Below are 22,257 nucleotides of genomic sequence, written 5' to 3'. Positions count from 1 at the left end.
GAATTTAATTCTGTTTGTGACTATTGTGGGTTCTTGTGACCTATAAAACCAGTCCCTTTCTCTTTCAGATAAGTCTGTCAATAGTCACAGTAAAGCAGGGACTATTCTCTATCCTATACTGTGCACAAAGTAGCTAAACCCCAACTAAGCAGCTAGCTGCTTTTTACTGATTTCGCCTAAATCATGTGTAATAAACAGATTTTATTGTCCCCCCAGAGTCTACAAAATATTGGTGCAGTGGTTGCCATGACTGGTGATGGAGTGAATGATGCTGTCGCACTAAAGGCTGCTGACATTGGGGTTGCCATGGGCAAGACTGGAACAGATGTCTGTAAAGAGGCTGCTGATATGATCCTGGTGGAAGATGATTTTCATACAATTATGTGAGTATAATATAATACCATACTATTCCAATATTATAGTATGGTAATGAGCAGAAAACTACATTGTAATATAAAAGGTAAAGGGCAGTGCAACAGATGTGGAGAAGGCACTGCTGTCTGCTTCTTAACCTAAATTCTGTGTAATTCTAAATAATCGTATCGTTGCTTCCCACTCAAGAAACCATATAGTATTGCTAAGCTGCTAGGGCTTGTTTGAACTTGTGTACAGAAGTGGCTGACAGACATTAAGGAGGCGTTACTGCCACCTCCAGAATGTCTGTTTTCTTTTTATTTATTTTTGCTGAATGAGGTTTTTGAATAGGATTGCTGTGCCACAGCCAGCGTTTTGCTTGCGGTTGTGGCCCAGCCCCATGCGTAACCCCTGAATGGGTCACAACAGGTGTATAATTTTTGCCTTGCCCATGAAACAAAGCGCCACTTCTTTGCATGTGTTCAACTTCATGCCGCCATGTTTTTTTGAGGTGGGCGTACGTGGGGCAGGGTGGGAGTAGTTGGAAGAACTGCAGCTCAGCCCCCTATTTTTACAGCCCTTTAAGTGTAAATGAGACCCAAGTGCCTACATATTCACTAAAGAAAATAAATTACAGATGGAATTGGTCCCAGAAAGTTATTGTAATGGTGTAATAATCAAATTATTTTATGCTATTTTTGCTTTGCTTGTTTCATATGACATTTAAAGTGGATGTAAAGACCATTTTTTAAAGTAAAAAAAAAAAATATATATATATATATATATATATTTTTACATGCTCTGTGGGTCCATAGATGCTCCCTCCTCACAGGAACTGACAGAAGCAAGAGCCAAAGGTGAATGCAGGTGTTTCTTCAGAATAGGCGACCCATCAGAATTTGTAACGGAAGTGACGTTCCGTCGCCGCCATCTTGTTACACCCCACACTCATCCACAGCAAGGATACAGTGAGAAGGCGTCTGTTTAGATGTTGCATATTAAAAGCAGCGGCGAGCCTGCTGATCTCAGATTTGCCAATCTGACAGAACACTGCTGCTTTGAAAAATCAACATCAAAACAGCCTGAGGGATGTTAAAATACTGAATTTCACTATAAACTCTGTTTACTGTTAAAAATAAGTGTGAAATGCAAGACGCCGGTGGGTGTAACAACATGTCCGCTTGCCGCCATCTCCCTGTATCCTTACGGTGGATGCGTGCAGGGCGTAGCAAGATGGCGGCAAGGAAACGTTGATTCTGTTACAAATTCTGATGGGTCGCCTAAACTGACAAAAGGAAAAGAGGAGAGCGGGGCTTTTGGTGGGGATAGCGCTGGATCGAGAGCAGTGTCAGGTAAGTGTTTGGGGTGCACAGCAAATGCTAAAACGTTTTTCATCTTTAATGCAGGTAATACGTTAAGGTAAAAACGTTTAACGTTCAAAACACTTAAATATTGCTTTCTTTATCGTACATCACGGGACACAGAGCGGCATTCATTACTATATGGGTTATATGGAGTACCTTCAGGTGTAGACACTGGCAATCTCAAACAGGAAATGCCCCTCCCTATATAACCCCCTCCCATAGGAGGAGTACCTCAGTTTTTCCGCCAGTGTCTTAGGTGTTAGTCATGGTTTAGCTTGCCTCCACATCCTTGGGATTAGGTGAGCTAACCGGTTCTGTCCAAAAAAGCCTCAGCGCTAAAGTGGTCAGTAACCGGACCCCAAACCCTTGGGGTATAGCCCATAATGCTTTTCTTTTTAGAGAGCTGGACCCTGGGCCCAGAACTTAGAAACCTTTGGGTGCCTAATGTTTCTGTTGCCAGAGTGCTATATGGGCCCAGGACAGTGGATCCTTCATAGGAACCCAGGGCCTGAAGGTCTAGACATCCCCACCGAGATGGGGGAAGATTGGGCCTCTTGCTTGGCAAAGTCCTGCGGCATGGAGCAGGTAAGTGAGGGGAAAACTTGCGGAACTTGGTTCTTAGCAGGTTTTTTCTGGGGGGTCACAGGGGACATGCCTAAAGTTATGCACTGCATCTGGCAAACTAGTCACATATCATAAAGATAGGATGGCTCTATATGTATTATTCCCCATAAGATGTGACCTCCCTTGTAGTGTTGGAAAAGCATTGAGTGGGGCCTGTGTGATATAAAAGTATATGTGTGTGTCAGAGAGCTGTGCTTACCTGCAAGCCTCCAGGCGATGCTCCATTCAGTCTTCCTCCTCACGGCCTGCAAAGCAGGCAAAACGCCGACCTCTGGAGCAGAGAGGTCCCTTCCTCCCAACCCCACCCCCCCCCCTGTCGGGAGGGGCATTTCCTGTTTGAGATTGCTGGGGGGGAAGGGCGGGTCAGTGGCTTAAGGAAGGGGCGGCCCTTCCTTGTTTGTTCCATATAGCTCATTCAATACTTTGGAACTGAGGAGGAAAGACCAGAACGGCAAGCACGGGGCGCCGAGGACACACAGTGGCCAGAAAGAATATTGCAGTCTTCAGAAAGACTGTTTTCAAGCCTAGAAATAGGCTGTTTCTTTTCCATCTCATAGTTTTTCTTGCAATACTACTCAGGGAGACAGAATGTTTTTTCTTTCCTAGATTTGAAAAAAAAAAAAAAAAAAAAGTGTCATCTAGGGGAGAGGAAGCATTTTTTATCCCCCAAACAGGTGTTTGGGCATTTAACTATTTATAAGTCCCAGGTACCAATAAGTAGCAGGTGTACCTCGGTATTGTACCATGGCATCAAAAAACAAGGGTACAAGAGGTGGGGATTCCCCCAGAGAGTCTGAGGTCTCGGACAATGCTATGCCGCTGCTTTCCCCACAGGGAGCCTTGGGGCCATCGGGATCTGGGGCTGGAGCTGACGCGGGTCAGTCCAACCCTAAGATGGTCACGGAGGAGGTATTACTCACCTCTTTAAAAGAGATGCAGAAAAGCATGGGTAAAATGATAGCCGCAGCTATGCGGGGCAGTAAGCGGAATAGATCTCCGTCGCCCGAGCGCGGACCCTCAGAAGAGGAGGTCCTTTCCTCAGGGGAATTGGACGACCTCTTGGACAAGGACCAAGTAGGTTCAGGGATCGAAGATCCGGATACAGAGGAGTCTGGGGCAGTCTCCCTGAGGGAGAGCTGGTGGATTCAAGGATTGTCGGACTTGGTCCATAGGGCATTCAACTTGCCAGTACCAGATCTCCAGGTATCGACGGTTTCAGCTTTGGGCTCACTGAGGGCGCCTCAAAGCAATGCTGTGTTTCCGATCCATCCTCTATTAGAGGGAGTTTTGTTCCAAGATTGGAACAAGCCAGATAAGATCTTCTTACCACCTAAGAAGTTCTCTGTCCTATATCCTATGGAAGAAAAAAAATTTTTCCAAAAGATGGGCTACTCCTGCAGTGGACGCAGCCATCTCATGTGTTAACAAATCGTTAACATGCCCTGTAGAAAACATACAGGTGTTCAAGGATCCAGTTGATAAGCGCTTGGAAGCACTACTTAAGAACTCCTTCACTACTGCAGGGGCAGTAGTACAGCCAGCTGTGGCTGCGATTGGGGTCGCTCAAGCATTATCGGATCAATTTAAGCAGATGCTTAAACTTATTCCTGCCCAGCAGGCAGAAGAATTTTCGGATGTCCCTAAGGCCATATGTTTTACGGTAGACGCAATCAAGGATTCTATCCAGCAAGCGTCACGTTTATCGTTATCCCTTATCCATATGAGAAGACTCTTATGGTTAAAAAGCTGGGAGGCTGAGCCCCCATGCAAGAAGCTCCTGGTAGGGTTCCCCTTCCATGGAGGACGACTCTTCGGAGAAGACCTAGATAAATACATTCAGACCATTTCAAACGGCAAGAGTACTCTCTTGCCAACTAAGAAGAAGGTTCAGGGGCCTGCGTTTAAACGACAGTATTCCCCTGGGCAGGGGCCCTCTAATGCCAAGCAGTATCGACGGCCTCCTGCAAAAGCAAACTTCGGCTTCAACAGCAAATCACAAGGACAGGCTGTTAGAGGCAAAAGGCAGTGGTTTCGCAAACCAGCAAAACCAGCCCCCAAGCCAACCTTATGAAGGGGCGCCCCCACCCACGAAGGTGGGGGGAAGGCTGCGACTCTTTTCAGAGATTTGGGAAGCCAGCATTCCCGACGAGTGGGTACGGTCTTCCGTGGCCACAGGCTACAAATTAGATTTCCTAAGGTTTCCTCCTCCTCATTTCCAGGAGTCGAGGATTCCAAACGATCCGCCTCGGATTCCGGCCAGTCCTGGAACAGGGGCTGGGTTTCTACTCCAACCTATTCATCATCCCCAATGGAGATGTCAGGCCAATTTTGGACCTAAAGATGGTAAATGCATATCTAAAGATCCGCTCATTTCGGATGGAATCCGTGCGGTCAGCAGCTGCCACACTCCAGAAGGACGACTTCATGGCGTCCATAGACATAAAGGATGCCTACCTTCATGTTCCAATTTATCAGCCACATCAAAGATATCTACGCTTCATGGTGGCTTCGCGTCACTTCCAATTCGTGGCGCTTCCCTTCGGGTTGGCTACGGCCCCCCGGGTGTTCACGAAGGTCCTAGCTCCGATCCTAGCCAAGCTAAGGATCCAAGGGGTCACGATCCTAGCATACCTGGACGACCTCCTAGTCATAGACCACTCGTCTCCCGGCTTGGAGCGAGCAGTGGCCCTCACGGTCCAATACCTCGAGAGGTTCGGCTGGGTCCTAAATCGAGAAAAGTCAGCTTTCCAGCCCACAAGGCAGTTGGAATATCTCGGCATGAGATTAGACACAGAACAACAAGGAGTGTTCCTACCTCTGAGGAAGGTAAAAGCCATCAAGGAATTAATCCTACTGGTTCTAAGCAAGAAAGAACCGACTATTCGCCTATGTATGAGGTTACTAGGCAAGATGGTGGCCACGTTCGAGGCGGTACCATACGCCCAGAGCCACACTCGCATCCTACAGGCAGCCATCCTGTCAGCATGGAGCAGAAGGCCACAGGCCTTGGATATCCCGTTGCCGCTCTTATCAAGAGTCCGACAAAGTCTGTGTTGGTGGTTAGACCCTCAGAATCTACTGAAGGGGAAGTCTTTCAGCCCAGTGGCTTGGAAGATAGTGACCACAGACGCCAGCCTGACGGGCTGGGGAGCAATTTTGGATGGTTGCACTCGCCAAGGTACTTGGGCAAAGCCAGAGAAGCAGTTGCCCATCAACATCTTGGAGCTCAGAGCTGCTCGACTAGCCCTCAGGGCTTGGACGTCAAAATTGCAGGGGTTCCCGGTGAGAATTCAATCAGACAATGCCACGGCCGTGGCATACATAAATCACCAAGGGGGAACCAGGAGTCAAGCCGCTCAGAGAGAGGTGAGCTTGATTCTCCTATGGGCAGAGGCGCATGTGCCCTGCATATCGGCAATATTCATTCCAGGAGTGGACAACTTTCAGGCGGACTTCTTAAGCCGCCAGACTCTATGGCCGGGGGAATGGTCTCTGCATCCACAAGTCTTTCAAGCACTCTGCCAAAGATGGGGAGTGCCGGACGTGGATATCATGGCATCGAGACTCAACAAGAAACTAGACAGGTTCATATCCCGCTCAAGGGATCCGATGGCCTGCGGAACCGATGCGTTGGTTTGCCCTTGGCATCAGTTCAAACTTCTTTATGCGTTTCCCCCGCTCCAGTTACTACCCCGCCTGCTGCGCAGGATCCGGGTGGAACACATACCAGTCATCCTGGTAGCTCCAGCATGGCCCAGAAGGGCATGGTACTCACTCATCCTAAAGATGGTAGTGGGAGACCCTTGGACTCTTCCTCTACGGCCAGACCTGCTATCGCAAGGTCCGATCCTCCACCCTGCCTTACGGCATCTAAATTTGACGGCCTGGAAGCTGAATCCCTGATTCTCAGGGGTAGAGGTCTGTCTCAGAAAGTAGTCTCTACCCTAATCAGAGCCAGGAAACCGGTCTCTAGGGTGATTTATTACAGGGTCTGGAAGGCCTATGTAGGCTGGTGTGAGTCCAAGCGATGGCTTTTCTCGCGAATTTACCATCGATAGAGTATTAAGTTTTCTCCAGCTAGGAGTGGATAAAGGATTGGCATTAAGCACAATCAAAGGACAGATTTCTGCTCTGTCAGTGTGGTTTCAGCGGCCGCTGGCCACCCACTCGCTGGTTAAGACCTTCCTTCAAGGGGTCTTACGTATTAGACCTCCAGTTAAATCCCCGCTTTGTCCGTGGGATTTAAATCTTGTTCTGTCAAGTTTACAGAAACAACCGTTTGAGCCGTTGGCTGAAATTCCTTTGGTTCTACTGACAAGGAAGTTAGTATTTTTGGTTGCCATAGTTTCCGCAAGAAGAGTTTCGGAGCTAGCGGCCTTATCCTGTAAGGAACCATATCTTGTTTTTCATAAGGACAGGGTCGTTCTCCGCCCTCATCCTTCCTTCCTACCGAAGGTCATATCCAGTTTTCATTTGAACCAGGATTTGGTATTACCATCCTTCTTCCCTAAACCTACTTCCAGAAAGGAAGGGTTGCTGCATACCTTGGATATCGTCAGGGCCATGAAGGCCTATCTTAAAGCTACAAAGAAGATCCGGAAAACAGATGTGCTGTTCATTCTACCGGATGGGCCCAAGAAGGGGCAGGCAGCTGCAAAGTCCACCATTTCTAGGTGGATTAAGCAATTAATCACTCAGGCCTACGGCTTGAAAGGGTTGCCTCCTCCAGTATCATTAAAGGCTCATTCTACTAGAGCCATGGGCGCCTCCTGGGCAGCACACCACCAGATCTCTATGGCTCAAGTTTGCAAGGCGGCAACCTGGTCTTCTGTCCACACGTTTACAAAATTCTACAAGTTGGACGTAAGAAGGAATACTGATACAGCCTTTGGGCAGGCAGTGCTGCAGGCTGCAGTTTGAGACCCTCGGATTCCGGGGGCTCCTCTTTTTTGAGTTAAATTTAAAATTTAAAATTATTTTTCTCAACTAAGTTGGATTTATTATGATTTGAGTATATCTCTAAATTAAATCCTTTTGTCTTGGAGATGTTCTCCCTCCCCTCATTGTAAGCATTGCTTTGGGACATCCCATATAGTAATGAATGCCGCTCTGTGTCCCGTGATGTACGATAAAGAAAAAGAGATTTTTAATACAGCTTACCTGTAAAATCTTTTTCTTGGAGTACATCACGGGACACAGAGCTCCCACCCCTCTTTTTTGAGGACCATTTTGGGAGGCATACTGCTTGCTACAAAACTGAGGTACTCCTCCTATGGGAGGGGGTTATATAGGGAGGGGCATTTCCTGTTTGAGATTGCCAGTGTCTACACCTGAAGGTACTCCATATAACCCATATAGTAATGAATGCCGCTCTGTGTCCCGTGATGTACTCCAAGAAAAAGATTTTACAGGTAAGCTGTATTAAAAATCTCTTTTTTGTATATCTTCTGATATTATGTTGTGTTGTATAAAGTAGTTCATGGCGGTCATTTGTTACCCTGAAAATAACATTCACAAAGCTGGTTGTGGATCTTTTTTCACATGTATGTATAATACAGCTGGTATCATCTTCTTGTCGCTGTATTATAGCGAGTGCAGATGGTGTTGTGTAAGATTTCTTTTCCTAGAAAATAACAGGATGTCAAACGGCTGTAATTACAGGTCAGCCATTGAAGAAGGAAAAGGAATCTACAATAACATTAAAAACTTTGTTCGCTTCCAGCTTAGCACGTAAGTAGAGCATTGTTCCTTTTGTTATGACATTTCTGCCGTCACACTACCATTTGTCCTGCATTGTGTAAACTTAAATGTCCTGCACTGGCGTCACCAACTTGTACACATGATGAAACTGACCCCATGTTATTCTTCCATAGAAAATCAGCACTGCTCTATTACATGGGGGGGATTGTTTCTGTTGTGTTGAACACACAGGCACTGCATTGCCATTATCTGTAGTCAATAACCATTGAATAGCAGCTGAAACAGATATGATTAAATCCAGCCTTTTACACTTTTTCTATGTAATATTTTTTTCTCCCTTTAGGAGTATCGCTGCGCTGACTTTAATATCTCTTGCAACTTTAATGAATTTCCCCAACCCCCTCAATGCCATGCAGATATTATGGATTAATATTATAATGGATGGTCCTCCTGCCCAAAGGTAAGATTGACTTGCATACTGGACTGATGAATTTAAAGAGACCGAGCCTCATGTCCTTGGAGGAAAAACTCTTGCATGCCAATAACAGCCAATCATATTCTTCCTTGTCTCATTGTGGGAGAATTAAAGGAAGAATTTGATTGGTAAGTAGGGTCATTGAGAGATGAATAATGAAGGAAGAGTGGGCCTTTCACACTGGTGTGCTTAACTGCTTGACCACTAGGGCAATTCTGACATTTTCCTTAAAGCGGGAGTTCACCCAATGATTTTTTTTTGATCTTTTCCCCTTAGATGGATGCTCGTTTTGTCTAGGGTATTCGGCTAGTTGTTTTAAAATATGAGCTGTACTTACCGTTTTCGAGATGCATCTTCTCCGTCGCTTCCGGGTATGGGTCTTCGGGAGCGGGCGTTCCTTCCTGATTGACAGTCTTCCGAGAGGCTTCCGACGGTCGCATCCATCGCGTCACTAGTAGCCGAAAGAAGCCGAACGTCGGTGCGGCTCTATACTGCGCCTGCGCACCGACGTTCGGCTTCTTTCGGAAAATCGTGACGCGATGGATGCGACCGTCGGAAGCCTCTCGGAAGACTGTCAATCAAAATAGGAACGCCCAGTCCCGCAGCCCATACCCGGAAGCGACGGAGAAGATGCATCTCGTAAACCGTAAGTACTGCTCATATTTTAAAACAACTAGCCGATTCCCCTAGACAAAACGAGCAGGAATCTAAGGGGGAAAAAGTGTTATGTGCGGGTGAACCCCCGCTTTAATGTACAAATCAGCATTTTTTTTTTGCTAGAAAATTACTTGGAACCCCCAAACATATATATTTTTATTTTATTTTTTAAAATGCGACACTGGAGAATAAAATGTAGGGCGTTGCAATTTATTTTTTATTTTTTTGGCGCACGTTTTCGCGGTTGCGCAAATATTGCGTGCCAATTTTTTTATATATAATTTTTTAATACAAAAATTAATTTTGATGAACCAAAACCCCTTAATACCCAATTTGTTGGTCAAATCTAAAAGAATATGTAATGTCGAGGAAATGGATGCCAAACCTGTCTTGCTTTTAGAGAATCCGCTTCTAGAAAAATTGTACTGGGATCATGGTTGTAGCCTTAACCAGTATAACCACCTTAGCGGGGGGCCATGTATGTATGTATGTATGTATGTATGTATTGAGGTGGTTAACCACCTTAGGACCGACCATCCGCATTGTACTGCAGACAGGCAACTCCTACAGGCACAGCGATTGTACCTGTACAGTGCTGCCTTCTTCTGGGTTGAGCACGCACACGGCCACGCCTCCCCTCCCAAAGCAGGGAGAAGGAGCAAATAGACTTTTGGTAGAAAGCAGCAAATACACACAACATTTGTTAGGTACACACTTAACCCCTTGATTGCCCCTTCCCAGTCATTATTAGAGTGACTGTGTATAGTATTAGCACTGTATTCGTGTCACTGGTGATGTCAGTCAGTTCCCACTTAGTGTCATTTAGTGTCAGATTGTCCGCAGCACTGTCACAGTCCAAATATAAGAAGTTGCTGCTCATCACCCTTATTGGTGGGTGTGTGTGTATATATATATATATATATATATATATATATATATATATATATATATATATATATACCTGGTTTGTGCTTGTTCAAAAAAATCTTATCGTGTTTATACATTTTTAATGTATTTTTTTTGTGTGCTTTCTAGTCTCCTGACTCCTAGCATGCACTTGTGAAACATGAACACATTAATCAAAAAAATGCACCAAAAACGCAGTTGAAGTGTGCTTTTCATGCATTCCCATTGACTTGCACAATGGAATACCCCTTTTTGGTGCGTTTCTGAAAAACTGGACGAAATATGTAACCTACAGGACTTTTCAAAACACAACGCATCCACCGCTCAGTGATGTGAACAGTTACGTAGGATTTAAAAGGGAATCGTTTTTATGCGCTTTTGTTGCACTGGAAAATCATGGCAAAAGTACACCAGTGTGAAAGGAGCCAAAGGCCTGCAACGCAATGTTTTTGTATTTAGAACCTGTATAGATATGTTTTCATAAAGCATCGCCCATATTTGAACAGACCTTTCTCATAGCGTTGCCTATACAGTAAAACCTTGGTTTGAGAGTAACTTGGTTTGAGAGCGTTTTGCAAGACAAGCAAAATGTTTTAATAAATTTTGCCTTGATATACAAGCGATGTCTTGATATAAGAGTGTCACAACTGAGTATAAAAAAGAAGAGAGGAGCCTCTAAGTGTAGCAATATGGTTACATTTAATGAAGGTACAACATTTATCAACTTATTGCTACACTTAGAGGTGCCTCTCTTCTCTTTTATGCCCTGTAAAAAAATGCTTTGATATACAAGTGCTTTGGATTACAAGCATGTTTCTGGAACAAATTATGCTCGCAGTCCAAGGTTTTACTGTATCTGAACAGGGCCAATATATAAACATTTTAGTCTCTGTATTACAGATGATGTTGCTTCTTTTAAATGAATTTTTTTGTATTCATGAGGTTACCATCAGCTAGGTAGATATAAATATTAATACGGGTGTACACCGCTTGTTTCTTGGCACATTCTCTGTGCTTCTGAGAATTCTAATACTTTGCTGGGTTTATCCCTAGATTCCTAGGGGGGTCACAAATGGTTTATAAAGTGTCAGGAAATAATCTGACGTTGCACACACAGAGAAGAGACAGTTTTGCCGTTTATCACAGTCACACACAGGTCTATGTAACCGTAGTTCAGTGCAGATTTTACTCTATTATTGATGCAATATTTTTTTTTTTTTGGGCATTTTACATTCACCTTCTGCAATTGCTTTATTTTCTTAAATGGACTATGATGTCTATAAAGTCGATTAGGAAATTTTGGATTTCACATTATTTTAAATTGTATAACAGGTTTTGGTTTCTCTGATGAACTCTAACCTTCTGTTTTTTCTTGTTTTTAAGTCTTGGGGTAGAGCCTGTTGACAAAGACGTTATTAGAAAACCACCAAGGAACCCAAAGGATAGCATTTTGACCAAAAACTTGATCATAAAAATTCTGATCTCTTCCTTCATCATAGTGTGCGGAACATTATTTGTCTTCTGGAGAGAGGTTTGTCATTTTTCTATGTCTTTAGGGCCAGTTCACACCAGATGCAGTTCCGTTCAGTTCTGTGCGCATTTTTTCTGCACTAAAAATGCATGCACATGTATTCCAATGGCTCTAGTTCACAGAGCCATTGGAATACATTGCAGTCAGTTTCCGGTGCAGAAATAACGGAACTGCATGGAACTGAATCTGGTGTGAACTGGTCCTTAGTGTTGGTTATCGATTTAGGGCCAGATTCTCAGTGGAGATACGACGGTGTATCTCCAGATACGCCGTCGTATCTCTGCGTTGCGCCGTCGTATCTATGCGCCTGGCGCTTCCGTCGAATTCCGCGTAGAGTATGCAAATTGGCTAGAAATGCGAATTCCCGAACGTACGCCCGGCAGACGCAGTAAAGTTACGCCGTTTACGTTAGGCTTTTCCCGGCGTATAGTTGCCCCCTGCTATATGGTGGCATAAGTGCGGCGTAACAATGTTAAGTATGGCCGTCGTTCCCACGTCAAAACCAATACGTCCTTGCGGCGTATTGGGAGCAATGCACACAGAGATTTCCACGGACGGCGCATGCGCCGTTCGTGAAAAACTTCAATCACGTCGGGTCACAGTACATTTACATAAAACACGCCCCTCTGATCCAAATTTAAATTAGGCGGGCTTACGCTGGCCGATTTATGCTACGCCGCCGCAACTTACGGAGCAAGTGCTTTGAGAATACAGCACTTGCTCGTCTAAGTTGCGGCGGCGCAACGTAAATCGGATACGTTACACCGCCGCAGAGATACGCAGAACTACGAGAATCTGGCCCTTAGTTTTTGTTTTATTTTTTTTGTTTTATTTTTTTGTATGTTCTTAGAGATAATTTTACACTATTTCGTTCACAACCAAAATGGCACAATCTGACAAATGTCACGTGATGGTGCATTGTACAATTTCAAGTTTATATTCATTCTAGTGCTAAAAAAAGTAACATTACCTGCGCTTGGTGTCTTACAATAATTGAGATTGCGGCTCCCACTAGAGCCGAATACAAGATATGAGTAAATATAAAAAAATGGTGCACTGTCTTTCTATAAATCACAAAACCTACAACACATACCAATATGAGTCAACCATAAAGTGCTAACGTGCAATAATACAAAGTGGTAATGTGCAAACTCATACCCGATAAACTCAGAACTCTAATGACTCTATAAAAAGTAATAAATAAAAAAAAAAAGAAAATCTCAAAATCACCAAGTTCCATAGTGCTTTAAAACCATCAATTGTGCAATGACGTTTATTCAGAAACTCAGTCTGTGCCGATAGTATGGTCACTTGCTAGCTTTGCAGAATCCACAGGCAGCTTAACAATTCAGACACATATTATACAGGATTTATATAGTGCCAACAGTTTACACAGCACTTTACAATATAAAAGGGAGACAATACAGTTATAATACAAGAGGATTAAGAGGGCCCTGCTCAGAAGAGCTTACAATCTAATAGGGTGGGGATGAATTCAATGTAGTTTTACTTCAGATAAGAACAGTACAAAGGATGTTTTTTGCAATCTTTTGAAGTGTAATAAGACAATTTCTTCCCTAACCCCCTTTTTCAGCTGGGAAACTGAAACTAGCCTGTAAAGCAGCGAGTCCCTTTTTTAGGGACTGCACAAACTATAGACAGGATGGGTGGGGTGAGAGGTGAAGAGGAACACGCCAAAGACACAAAAACAGCAATAATAGTGCTGCACAAATTCTATAGTGATTTGTTGCATTGTCCTATTCAAATTGTATCTAAACCCAAGAGTAAATATGTAGTAGTTTAAAGCTTAGTAGCCCTTAGATGTGGTAGCTGCATTTGTTTTGTTTTTTTATTTCATTTCCTTTATTATCACCTGGTGATTCTGCCAGTAACATGCTTCCCGTCCCAGGGTGACCATGCTCATTGACTCTGCTGTATCTATGGAGGTGCAGCATGGTTACCATGGGACAGGAAGTGTGTTGGGACTACAGAACACCTCCCCCTCCTTTTTGTTTTCCATAATATAGAGGGGGGAGATGTTCTGTGTCCTCCAGAGAGAATCGAGAATGCTGCCAAGTCATAAGTGTTTTTTTTTTTTTTTTTTAAGTCTGCATCCCACATGAAAACAAAACCTTTTTATTAATTTATTTTTATTTTGTTTGACAGTTGCGGGATAACGTTATCACTCCAAGAGACACAACAATGACCTTCACGTGCTTCGTTTTCTTTGACATGTTCAATGCTTTAAGCTCAAGGTCACAGGTGAGAAACCTTTCTCAAATTTTGGATGAAAGCAGGTCACTGCTAGGATACACAGAAAACAATTATGTCCTATTCACACTGCAACACGCCCAGAGGTGTGAGCTGCAATAAAGTGCAGTGTACAGGATAGGATCGCATGTCACTGTACAGCAGCACAATGCACTGCGTTGCTGTACGGCGACCTGAATGAAGTAACACTTTCCTGCACATCAAGTAAAGTTGGTACAAAATAATAAAGGGTACTGCGTGATGCGTTGCAGTGAGCCCCCCTATTGCTGGGTCACTGGACGGCTTCCGCACATTAAACCCATGTGGCAGTGTGAACAGGCCCTAATAGGCCAAGCTGTCCAGACAGAGTAGCAGAGGGTTGGGACAAGCCATTTAACGCTTACAGGGGGGCTTACAATGGTCAACTTTTTTTAGTTATGTAAAAAAAAAAATCCCAAAATGGAAAAAAAAATTAAATGTATGTCTTTTTAATACCACTTTAAAACAAATACATCCATTTTTTTGGGGTATAATGATTTATTTATATTTAATATTAATATTATATTTAATATTACCCGTTTTTTAAAAATAATATTTTAATGTGTGTAGCTGCATTTCAGTTCTATGTTCTGTGTACATTTCTTTCACTTGCTTAACAATGACAACACAGATATTAATTTATAGCGCCGGTCCCATATACAGTAAAATATTTTTCTCCGGCAGTCTCTGCATGAATTTCTAAACATCCTTTTATAATGCTTTTCAGGTCCCTGTGTTTGTGCTGCTACGTTCTAAAAATACCCAAGATTTGAGCTACAGTGGAGATGAATGGTTTTAGAGATTTAAAAAAAAATCTTTTGGTGTAAACCTCAAATCCTGCTCCAGATTGTTGCAGTTTGGAGATTATTTTGGGGATTTTAAAGACGGTAAAGGAAAAAATACTTGGGCCTCATGCACACTGGACGTTAAAATAACGTTATAAAAAAACGGCAGTAGCTTTGCAGCAAGTTTTTATTTTTTTACTTTTTTTTTTCCAACGTTTTTTTAATATAGTTTTTTAGCATTTCAATGGATCAAAAATGTTAAACGCTGGTGAGTGACGTTTTTGAGCGTTTGTCAGCGTTGGAGCGTTTTTACAGCTGAAAACGTCTCTCAGAACCCACTTGTTTTTTTTTTTTTACTGCTTAAAAACGTCACTGCCCAAAACTGCTGCTAACAGCCTATATGTGCATGGACACGTAGGATAACATGATGAAGAGTTTATTGACTATAGAAAAAACGTCTACTGCAGAAAAAAAGCTGCTGTAAAAACGTCCAGTGTGCATGAGGCCTTAATCTCATGAACTCTAAGGCCCCTTTCACATCTGTTTGCGGATGAAAAAGGGACATACATTGTTCCCTATGTGATTGCGGGTGTCAGCGGATGAACATCCGCTGACACCCATAATCACCCGCCTCCGTAAACATCCGATTTTGCAGACAGAAGAAGATCTTTTTTTTTTCTTCCGTCATCGGATCGGATGAACGCGGACATACGGTTTGTGTTTATTCTCTCCCCCCATAGGAGAGAGCGGAGAAAAGACAGTGTGCGGGGACCACCCTGTCATCCGACGGCTCAGCAGGGATATACGGAGCGATCCCCGCTGAGCTTACGTCCACATACGGAGGCGGATCATTACTCATCCGCCCCGTGTGAAAGGGCCCTAAAACTGCCCAGCTCAAAATGTATAGATCTTTGCTGTGGGTTGTCGTCTTAGGCACTGAGAATAGGCTTGGGTATGAGGTGCTGTGTGTGTGTGTGTGTGTGTGTGTGTGTATATGCTATATATATTTACATTGTGATATTCATCTGAAAAAAATGTTGGTTTATATTCTTCTGCCATTGTTCTTTCTGTCTTCCACAGACAAAATCTGTCTTTGAGATTGGCTTGTGCAGTAATAAGATGTTCTGTTATGCGGTTCTTGGTTCTATCATGGGCCAGTTACTCGTCATTTATTTCCCACCTTTACAGAAAGTTTTCCAGACTGAAAGTCTCAGCATCCAAGGTATTGGAAAAATTTAACTTTTTTTTTTTTTTTTTTATATATATATATATATAATCATAAATACACATTTTTGTTTACAAATTTAAATCCGTTTTTTTTCTATAAAATTAATTATAACCCCCAAACATTATATATTTTCTAAGCTGACACCCTAGGGAATAAAATGGTAATTGTTGCAAATTTTTTATGTCGCGCTGTATTTGCGCAGCGTTTTTTTTAACGCAATTTTTGGGAAATACACTTTAATGAATTTTTAAAAACACAATATATACCCATATTTTGTAAAATATGATTTTACTGCGTGTAAATAGATACCCAACTTGTCTTGCTTTAAAATTGCACACGCTTGTGGAATAGTGACAAAGATCTGGAGTCAAAAAGACCCCAAATCTCTCCTTTACCTTTTAAAAGCGGAAGATAAAATATATATTTTTATTTTTTTGCTTTTTAAAAAAAAAAAAAATATGTACTCCCACTCTGGACCGGAATTTACATCACTTCGCTCTGGTCCTCAAAAAGCCATAGAGGTGATCAAAGATGATCTAGTCTTTCATCACATGCGTGATCAGCTGGCGGCACCGTGATCAGACGATTCGGAAAATATTCCAGCGGCCCAGGAGCTGCTTGGAGCGCTTTCATGAGAAAGCCAGCCACCGGGTGAAAGGAAATACAGGGTTTATGGCCCCGATAGCTTCAGCCATAACCCCCCCCCCCAGTAAGCGGCTTGCAAACCACAACCTAATATATATGTACTGAACTCCAGGCAAACAGCGGATTAAATAGATTTAAATACATCCGAAAGCTGCTTTGCATGTCAAAGTATTTAGTTTCAGGACTGAATAGACACAAATACACACAGCATAGCCCTGTCTGGCGAGGTAGAAGACACATTTTTCTTAACTGTAAGAAAAATAAATTTAAAGTGGAGTTCCTCCTAAAAAAAACAAAAAAAAAAAAACGAAGTCAGCTGCTACAAATACTGCAGCTGCTGACTTTGAAAATAAGGAAACTTGCCTTTCCAGGGCGCCCGCGATGTCCTCACCCATCACCGATCCATCCCCTCAGCTCCGGGTGGAGGTGCTGGCATCGCTAGTAAGGGATTTGGGAAGTGAAGCGTTGCAGCTTCACAGCCTGGTTCCCTACTGCGTATGCGCGAGTCATGCTGCATGTCCTGACTGGTCCCTGCTTTCTTCTGGCACCTGTGTGTCTCCCAGAAGACGGCGTGGGAACAGAGGAGGGGCCGGACATGGCGTAGACCGCTGCAGTTACTGCTGTGATCTTTCGCCGGAAGTAGGAGCAAGTACCTGGATTGGACAGGTATCTGCCCCCCCTCCCCCGTGAAAGGTGCCAAATGTGACACCGGAGGCGGGGGAGGAACATGATAAGCGGAAGTTCCATTTTTGGGTGGTACTCTTTAAATACTAATTATTGGAGAGCTGCATTCATTTGTCTTTTATGTCTGCCTGGAGTTTATCTTTCGGTAGAAAGGAAGAATACTTTTTTTTTTTATAGGCGCTGAAAATATTCAGAAGAATAATAAAAAAAGTTAAAGCCCAATTCTTTTTTACTTTAGAGATGGCATAGAAGTGGTAAAAACCCAGACAAGTTTTTCATTTCTTTGTAACATTCATTCAGCACCACACACCTTCCATTTCTTTGCCAGGAGCAGGGCTCTTTTTCAGGGGGAACTTGGGGGAACTCAGTTCCACCACCTCTGGCTCAGACCCTTTGTGCCTGCTCGCCACAATCACTTGTAAACACAGAAGTCTGGTTTCTGTGTTTACAAGTGACAGCTCTGCACTCTGTGTGTAACCCCCCCTGAACTCTGCACTCTGTATGTAATGCAATTCTGGTATTTAATGCCCCTTTAAGACCCTTCTACTGTTTGTGAAATCTGAATGGGGTGGTGGTTGAGTTCCTGCACCTATTTTCTGAGAAAAAAAGCTCTGGCCGGGAGTGACACTGTCAACAATATTTCAAGGCCAAAAAACGTTTAGGGGCCACAGCCAGCCCCTTAAGGTGACGGACAAGCTGTCTGGGTCCATTGTGGCCCTAAAACATAAGTGTGTTAAAGTATAACTAAAGGCAAAACTTTATTTTTTATAGTTTTGGATAGTGGAAAGGGATTAGAACACCTGTCAGTTTATATTTCTGTCTGTGTCCCCGTTAAGAATATTCCCCTCTATTTGTCCTGTTTAAAATTATAACAGAGTGAAAGTTAAAGAAAATTAAAAAAATTGGGTTGTCCCTAGAAAAGTAATGAAGGTGAAATATTCCACTGGTGACACCCAGATCTGGTGACCTGGGGTTCCCCAAGGGATTCCCTTAAATTGCAGGAATTTCCTCACTTCCTGTTTGGCTATGGGACAGGAAGTTAAGGTAAATCTCCACAATAGGACAAAGATGCCAAAAAAAACCTTACAGGGGCTATAACCCTCCCTGGCTATATCCAAAATGAATGAAATTGCATATAGTTCTACTTTAAGATTTACTCTGTGTCGCTGTATATTGCGCTTGCAAAATAACCTCATAAAATCCTGATGTTGATTGGTTAAGTGCTGGCAATTTCTTATGTTTATGTTTTTAATGCCATCTGTTTCTGGGCAGATTCCTCCTCTATTTACATGGTGATTTGTGTCACAGAATGAAAAAGATTAAGAGTAGGTGGTGAGGGGAAATTTTCCAAAGGGGCAGCTGCTCTGCTGACTTCTGACAGACGGTGATTTCCCCTCAGTTTGGAGAGATTTCCTTTCACCTTCTCTTGTTTGTGTCTCCAAAATGAAAAGGAAAAATGTTTTGCCATTTGATAGATAGATAGATATCTATCTATCTATCTATCTATCTATTATATATATATATTGATTGACGTTAAAGTGGAAATGCTCCTATCACTATGTACCCAACTACATTACTGTTTCAGCAATCTCATATCTAATTGTTCTACATTTCAGACTTGCTGTTCCTAATAGGACTGACATCTTCTGTATGTATTGTATCGGAAATCATTAAAAAAGTTGAGCGGAGTCGAGAGGGAGTTCAGAAGCACAAAGAATCACCGTACTCTTTGTTTCTTGAAGTATGATGCATATTGCATTCTTTTTTTTTAACTGCATACGGGGAAATAGTGCTTCAATTCCAAGGCACTCCAATGGCTTGCAAGAAAGGAAACCTTCTGCAGCTTCCTGCGTAGTCTTCACAGCTGACAAGAATGGACTTGTGTAAGGCAACAAGCTACAAGTGGCATTTGCAGGAACTGCAGCCCAACGGTTAAAGAACCATACAAGTATTCCAAGGACTTGTGGTGTTTTGCAGAGATGAGTGATAAAGGAGGAACAATTATTCTGTGGTGTATGCCTTTTTTCTCTCTCCACCAAAACTTAGGTTTGAGGGTTTTTTTGTACAGTCAAACCGCTTACGTATGTAGTCAGAGATTTTTTTAATAAATATATATATGTACATAATGATATAATTATATTCCAATTTATGGGGTTTTATTACTAAAAGAAAAATGTTTTCTAAAGTCTTTGAAGCTGTTTAGCTGAAACGCACATCATGTGCCATGTTTCCTTTGACCATATTATTATTATTCTGTATTTATTTTGAATATCACAGCTTCAGCCTTGTGTATATGTCACTTGAGGACGGCTAAATTTTCTAGTTTTAGTAGTTTGTTTCTGATTAAATACGCCTGAAGAAATGCTATATATATATATATATATATATATATAATCATTTTTTATTTAAAAGAGATCTATATATGTCTAGCAACACTGTTAGAGTAAGAGAAAGGGGAGGGGGCTGGAAGTGTGCAAGCCATTTCCCTGCTACTGCCCTCTGTTCCTTATCACTGTACTTGTCATCCATCTACATTATCACACATTTATCTCTCACAGCCAGTGAGCCAATGAGGAGAGAGCAAGGGTCGGGCTGAGCTGCACCATAGTTTCATGGACGAATGGAGTAGGGCTCAAGAGTGAGCATGCACCAGTGCCCCCCATAGCAAGCAGCTTGCTATTGTGGGCACTAGTTAAGGGGGAAGAGCCAAGAGTGCCAGCAGAGGATCCCGAGAAGAAGAAGGTCAGGGCTGCTCTGTGCAAAACCATTGCAAATGGCAGGCAAGTATGACATAAAAAAAAGCCAAAGCTTCAATATTCAAATTGAGCTGTGTCCCTGCAGAGAGCATTGGATCTCAGGTCTAGACTTGGGCCCTTGACTTCTACCTAAACAAAGATTAAACCCTACCACCTCCTGTCATTCAGCTGCAAGGAGGCGGGAGGACTCTGCAGGCTGTGAACATTCTATTTGACAGTCAACTGACCAGCAACAGGGCTTTTTTTTTGGCTGGGTTCACACCGCAGCACAGAGCGGCTCACAGCAGGGGTCCGGTGCGTCTCCATTCACGGTTTCGGGTTCAATTTCAGCCCAAATTTTGGGCTGAATTCAGACCTGAAACGGACCAGAAGACACACATGACTCCAGTGCAATTCGCACCGGAGCCGCTCCATAGAGAGCCGGTCACAATCTGACAAATGCGAGTTGGGTGCAGAGAAAACCCACATCCAGTTCACAGTAGTGTGAACCCAGCCTTGGACGGGGTATAACTTAATCACAAATTGGGCCAAAGTTGAGCCCCCATATACAGTCTGAGCTAGGTGTCCATTGGGCCCCTCAAGGACAGGCATAACAAAGGACCTGCAGGTTGGCATTACTGCTAACAAGATTTTTACTACATTTAAATTGTCAACAGAATCAAGATGTTTGATATCAAAATTGAATAGTCTCATAGCAACACAGAGCTGCTGTTTTGATTCTCCCTTTTATTATATAACTCGGCTGTTGAACAAGTTTGTATTTCAGACCCTAAAAGCTTATTCTGGTTTGCTCAGACCTTGCCACCCCTCTGAAATGCAATGTGCGGTTCACAGGCAGCTGAGAGTTGATGTGTCACCTCTTCACCTCCTGTTTTAATCCTACAAAAAAAATCCTGTTCCACTTCTGTGTGCGTTGCAGAGAGGTTGCGCCGTGCTGCCCCATTAACATTAATGTTATGTGTTCAGTGGCGATACTGCCTGCTAATTGTGACAGGGAGTTATAACTCAACCATTTGCATTTGCCCCTCGCCACACATCTTTGAACCCCTGCTCAAATTCTTCTTTATATTGGTTTGGTTGCCTTGACTGGTGTTGCCACTTCTACCTGAGTACAGCTCTTTAGCTGAATTAATGATTTGTTTTAGCAGACAATTATAGCTGAAACCAGTTTTATTATCTGAACCTTTAAAGCCTGCCTAATTGGTTTTCTTGTAATGCACACTTTTTACTATTCGGTGCTGTGTATAATACTGTGTATAATACCAATATCAGAACAGTGTGTTTTATTAAAAGACATGTATAGGGGAAAAAAAAAATTCTTAAGAATTCTACTTGGCTAGGTGGATACAGCATCGGTCCCCTGCTGGCTCGAAGGTTGAGAACTGATCGTTCTCGTGATCCCTGAGCAGCTGTTTGTGGAATCACAGGTGACTGCAAGAGGCCTAAATCATGGGGTTAATACGGCATTATCAGACACATACTGTATATCTTGGCTCTCAATATTTCAGTCTCTAAGGTGAAAGGAGCTGTTAATTGTATACTGCAATGTACCTTGGCATACATTGCTAAAATGACACAATTTTTTTGTGAAATCAATGTGCTGCCAATGAGATGACTGCCAACTTGTAGTTTAATAGCTTGGTACTAATGAGCTTTAATCATCAGTCTAGCCCTAGCATTAGGCTTTCCATACACATAGGTCTCTCTTCTTCGGCTTTATAGGTGGGATATCAGTCAATTTGCCCATCCATGCCAAATAGCTTTTCCATTGCCAGATTATATATATATATATATATATATATATATATATATAAAAAAAATTTTTTTTTTATATAGCATAGTTGCATTTCTAAATGGAGGCCTGTAAAACATGAAGGGCTTGCCAGCCAGGACCACCGTCAAGAAATGCTGCAAATGAGAGCAGTTATCATTGTTGAAATATATGCACTTTACACATAGGAGTTAATTAAATGAAAGGCAGTGCAGTTAAAGGGGTTGTAAAGGTTAAAAAAAATGTTTTTAAAATGATAAACATACCATACTTGCCTCCTGTGCAGTTCGTTTTGCACAGAGTGGCCCTGATGCTTCTCGTCTTCTGGGGTCCCTCGGCAGCTGTCTTGGCTCCTCCCCGCAAGAGCTAACCCCCCCCCCCTTCTGGGAAGCTCTCTCCCAAGGGGGTTAGCTTGCGTGCATGCTTCCATGTAATACAGTGGCGGCCACAGCCGCCAAGTTTATCATTGATTTGATTGACAGCAGCGG

At 42.9% G+C, this 22,257-nt stretch overlaps 1 protein-coding gene across 4 annotated transcripts in view; it reads left to right on the top strand.

The window, feature by feature from the left end:
- The window catches only part of ATP2C1 (ATPase secretory pathway Ca2+ transporting 1), a 144,840-nt gene extending 125,233 nt beyond the window's left edge, over positions 1-19,607 (top strand). For all 4 annotated transcript variants that reach the window (XM_040353044.1, XM_040353046.1, XM_040353043.1 and 1 more), the window contains 7 exons: positions 217-383; positions 8,004-8,072; positions 8,386-8,502; positions 11,464-11,611; positions 13,778-13,873; positions 15,766-15,907; positions 18,859-19,607. In XM_040353044.1, coding sequence (XP_040208978.1) covers positions 217-383; positions 8,004-8,072; positions 8,386-8,502; positions 11,464-11,611; positions 13,778-13,873; positions 15,766-15,907; positions 18,859-18,989 — 870 coding nt within the window. In that variant the 3' untranslated portion in view covers positions 18,990-19,607. The remainder of the gene's footprint in view (positions 1-216; positions 384-8,003; positions 8,073-8,385; positions 8,503-11,463; positions 11,612-13,777; positions 13,874-15,765; positions 15,908-18,858) is intronic.
- Positions 19,608-22,257: the final 2,650 nt, after the last annotated feature.

This window comes from Rana temporaria, chromosome 5 (assembly GCF_905171775.1).
Source record: "Rana temporaria chromosome 5, aRanTem1.1, whole genome shotgun sequence".
Classification (NCBI taxonomy): domain Eukaryota; kingdom Metazoa; phylum Chordata; class Amphibia; order Anura; family Ranidae; genus Rana; species Rana temporaria.
This window is presented reverse-complemented; position numbering and strand designations above follow the sequence as displayed.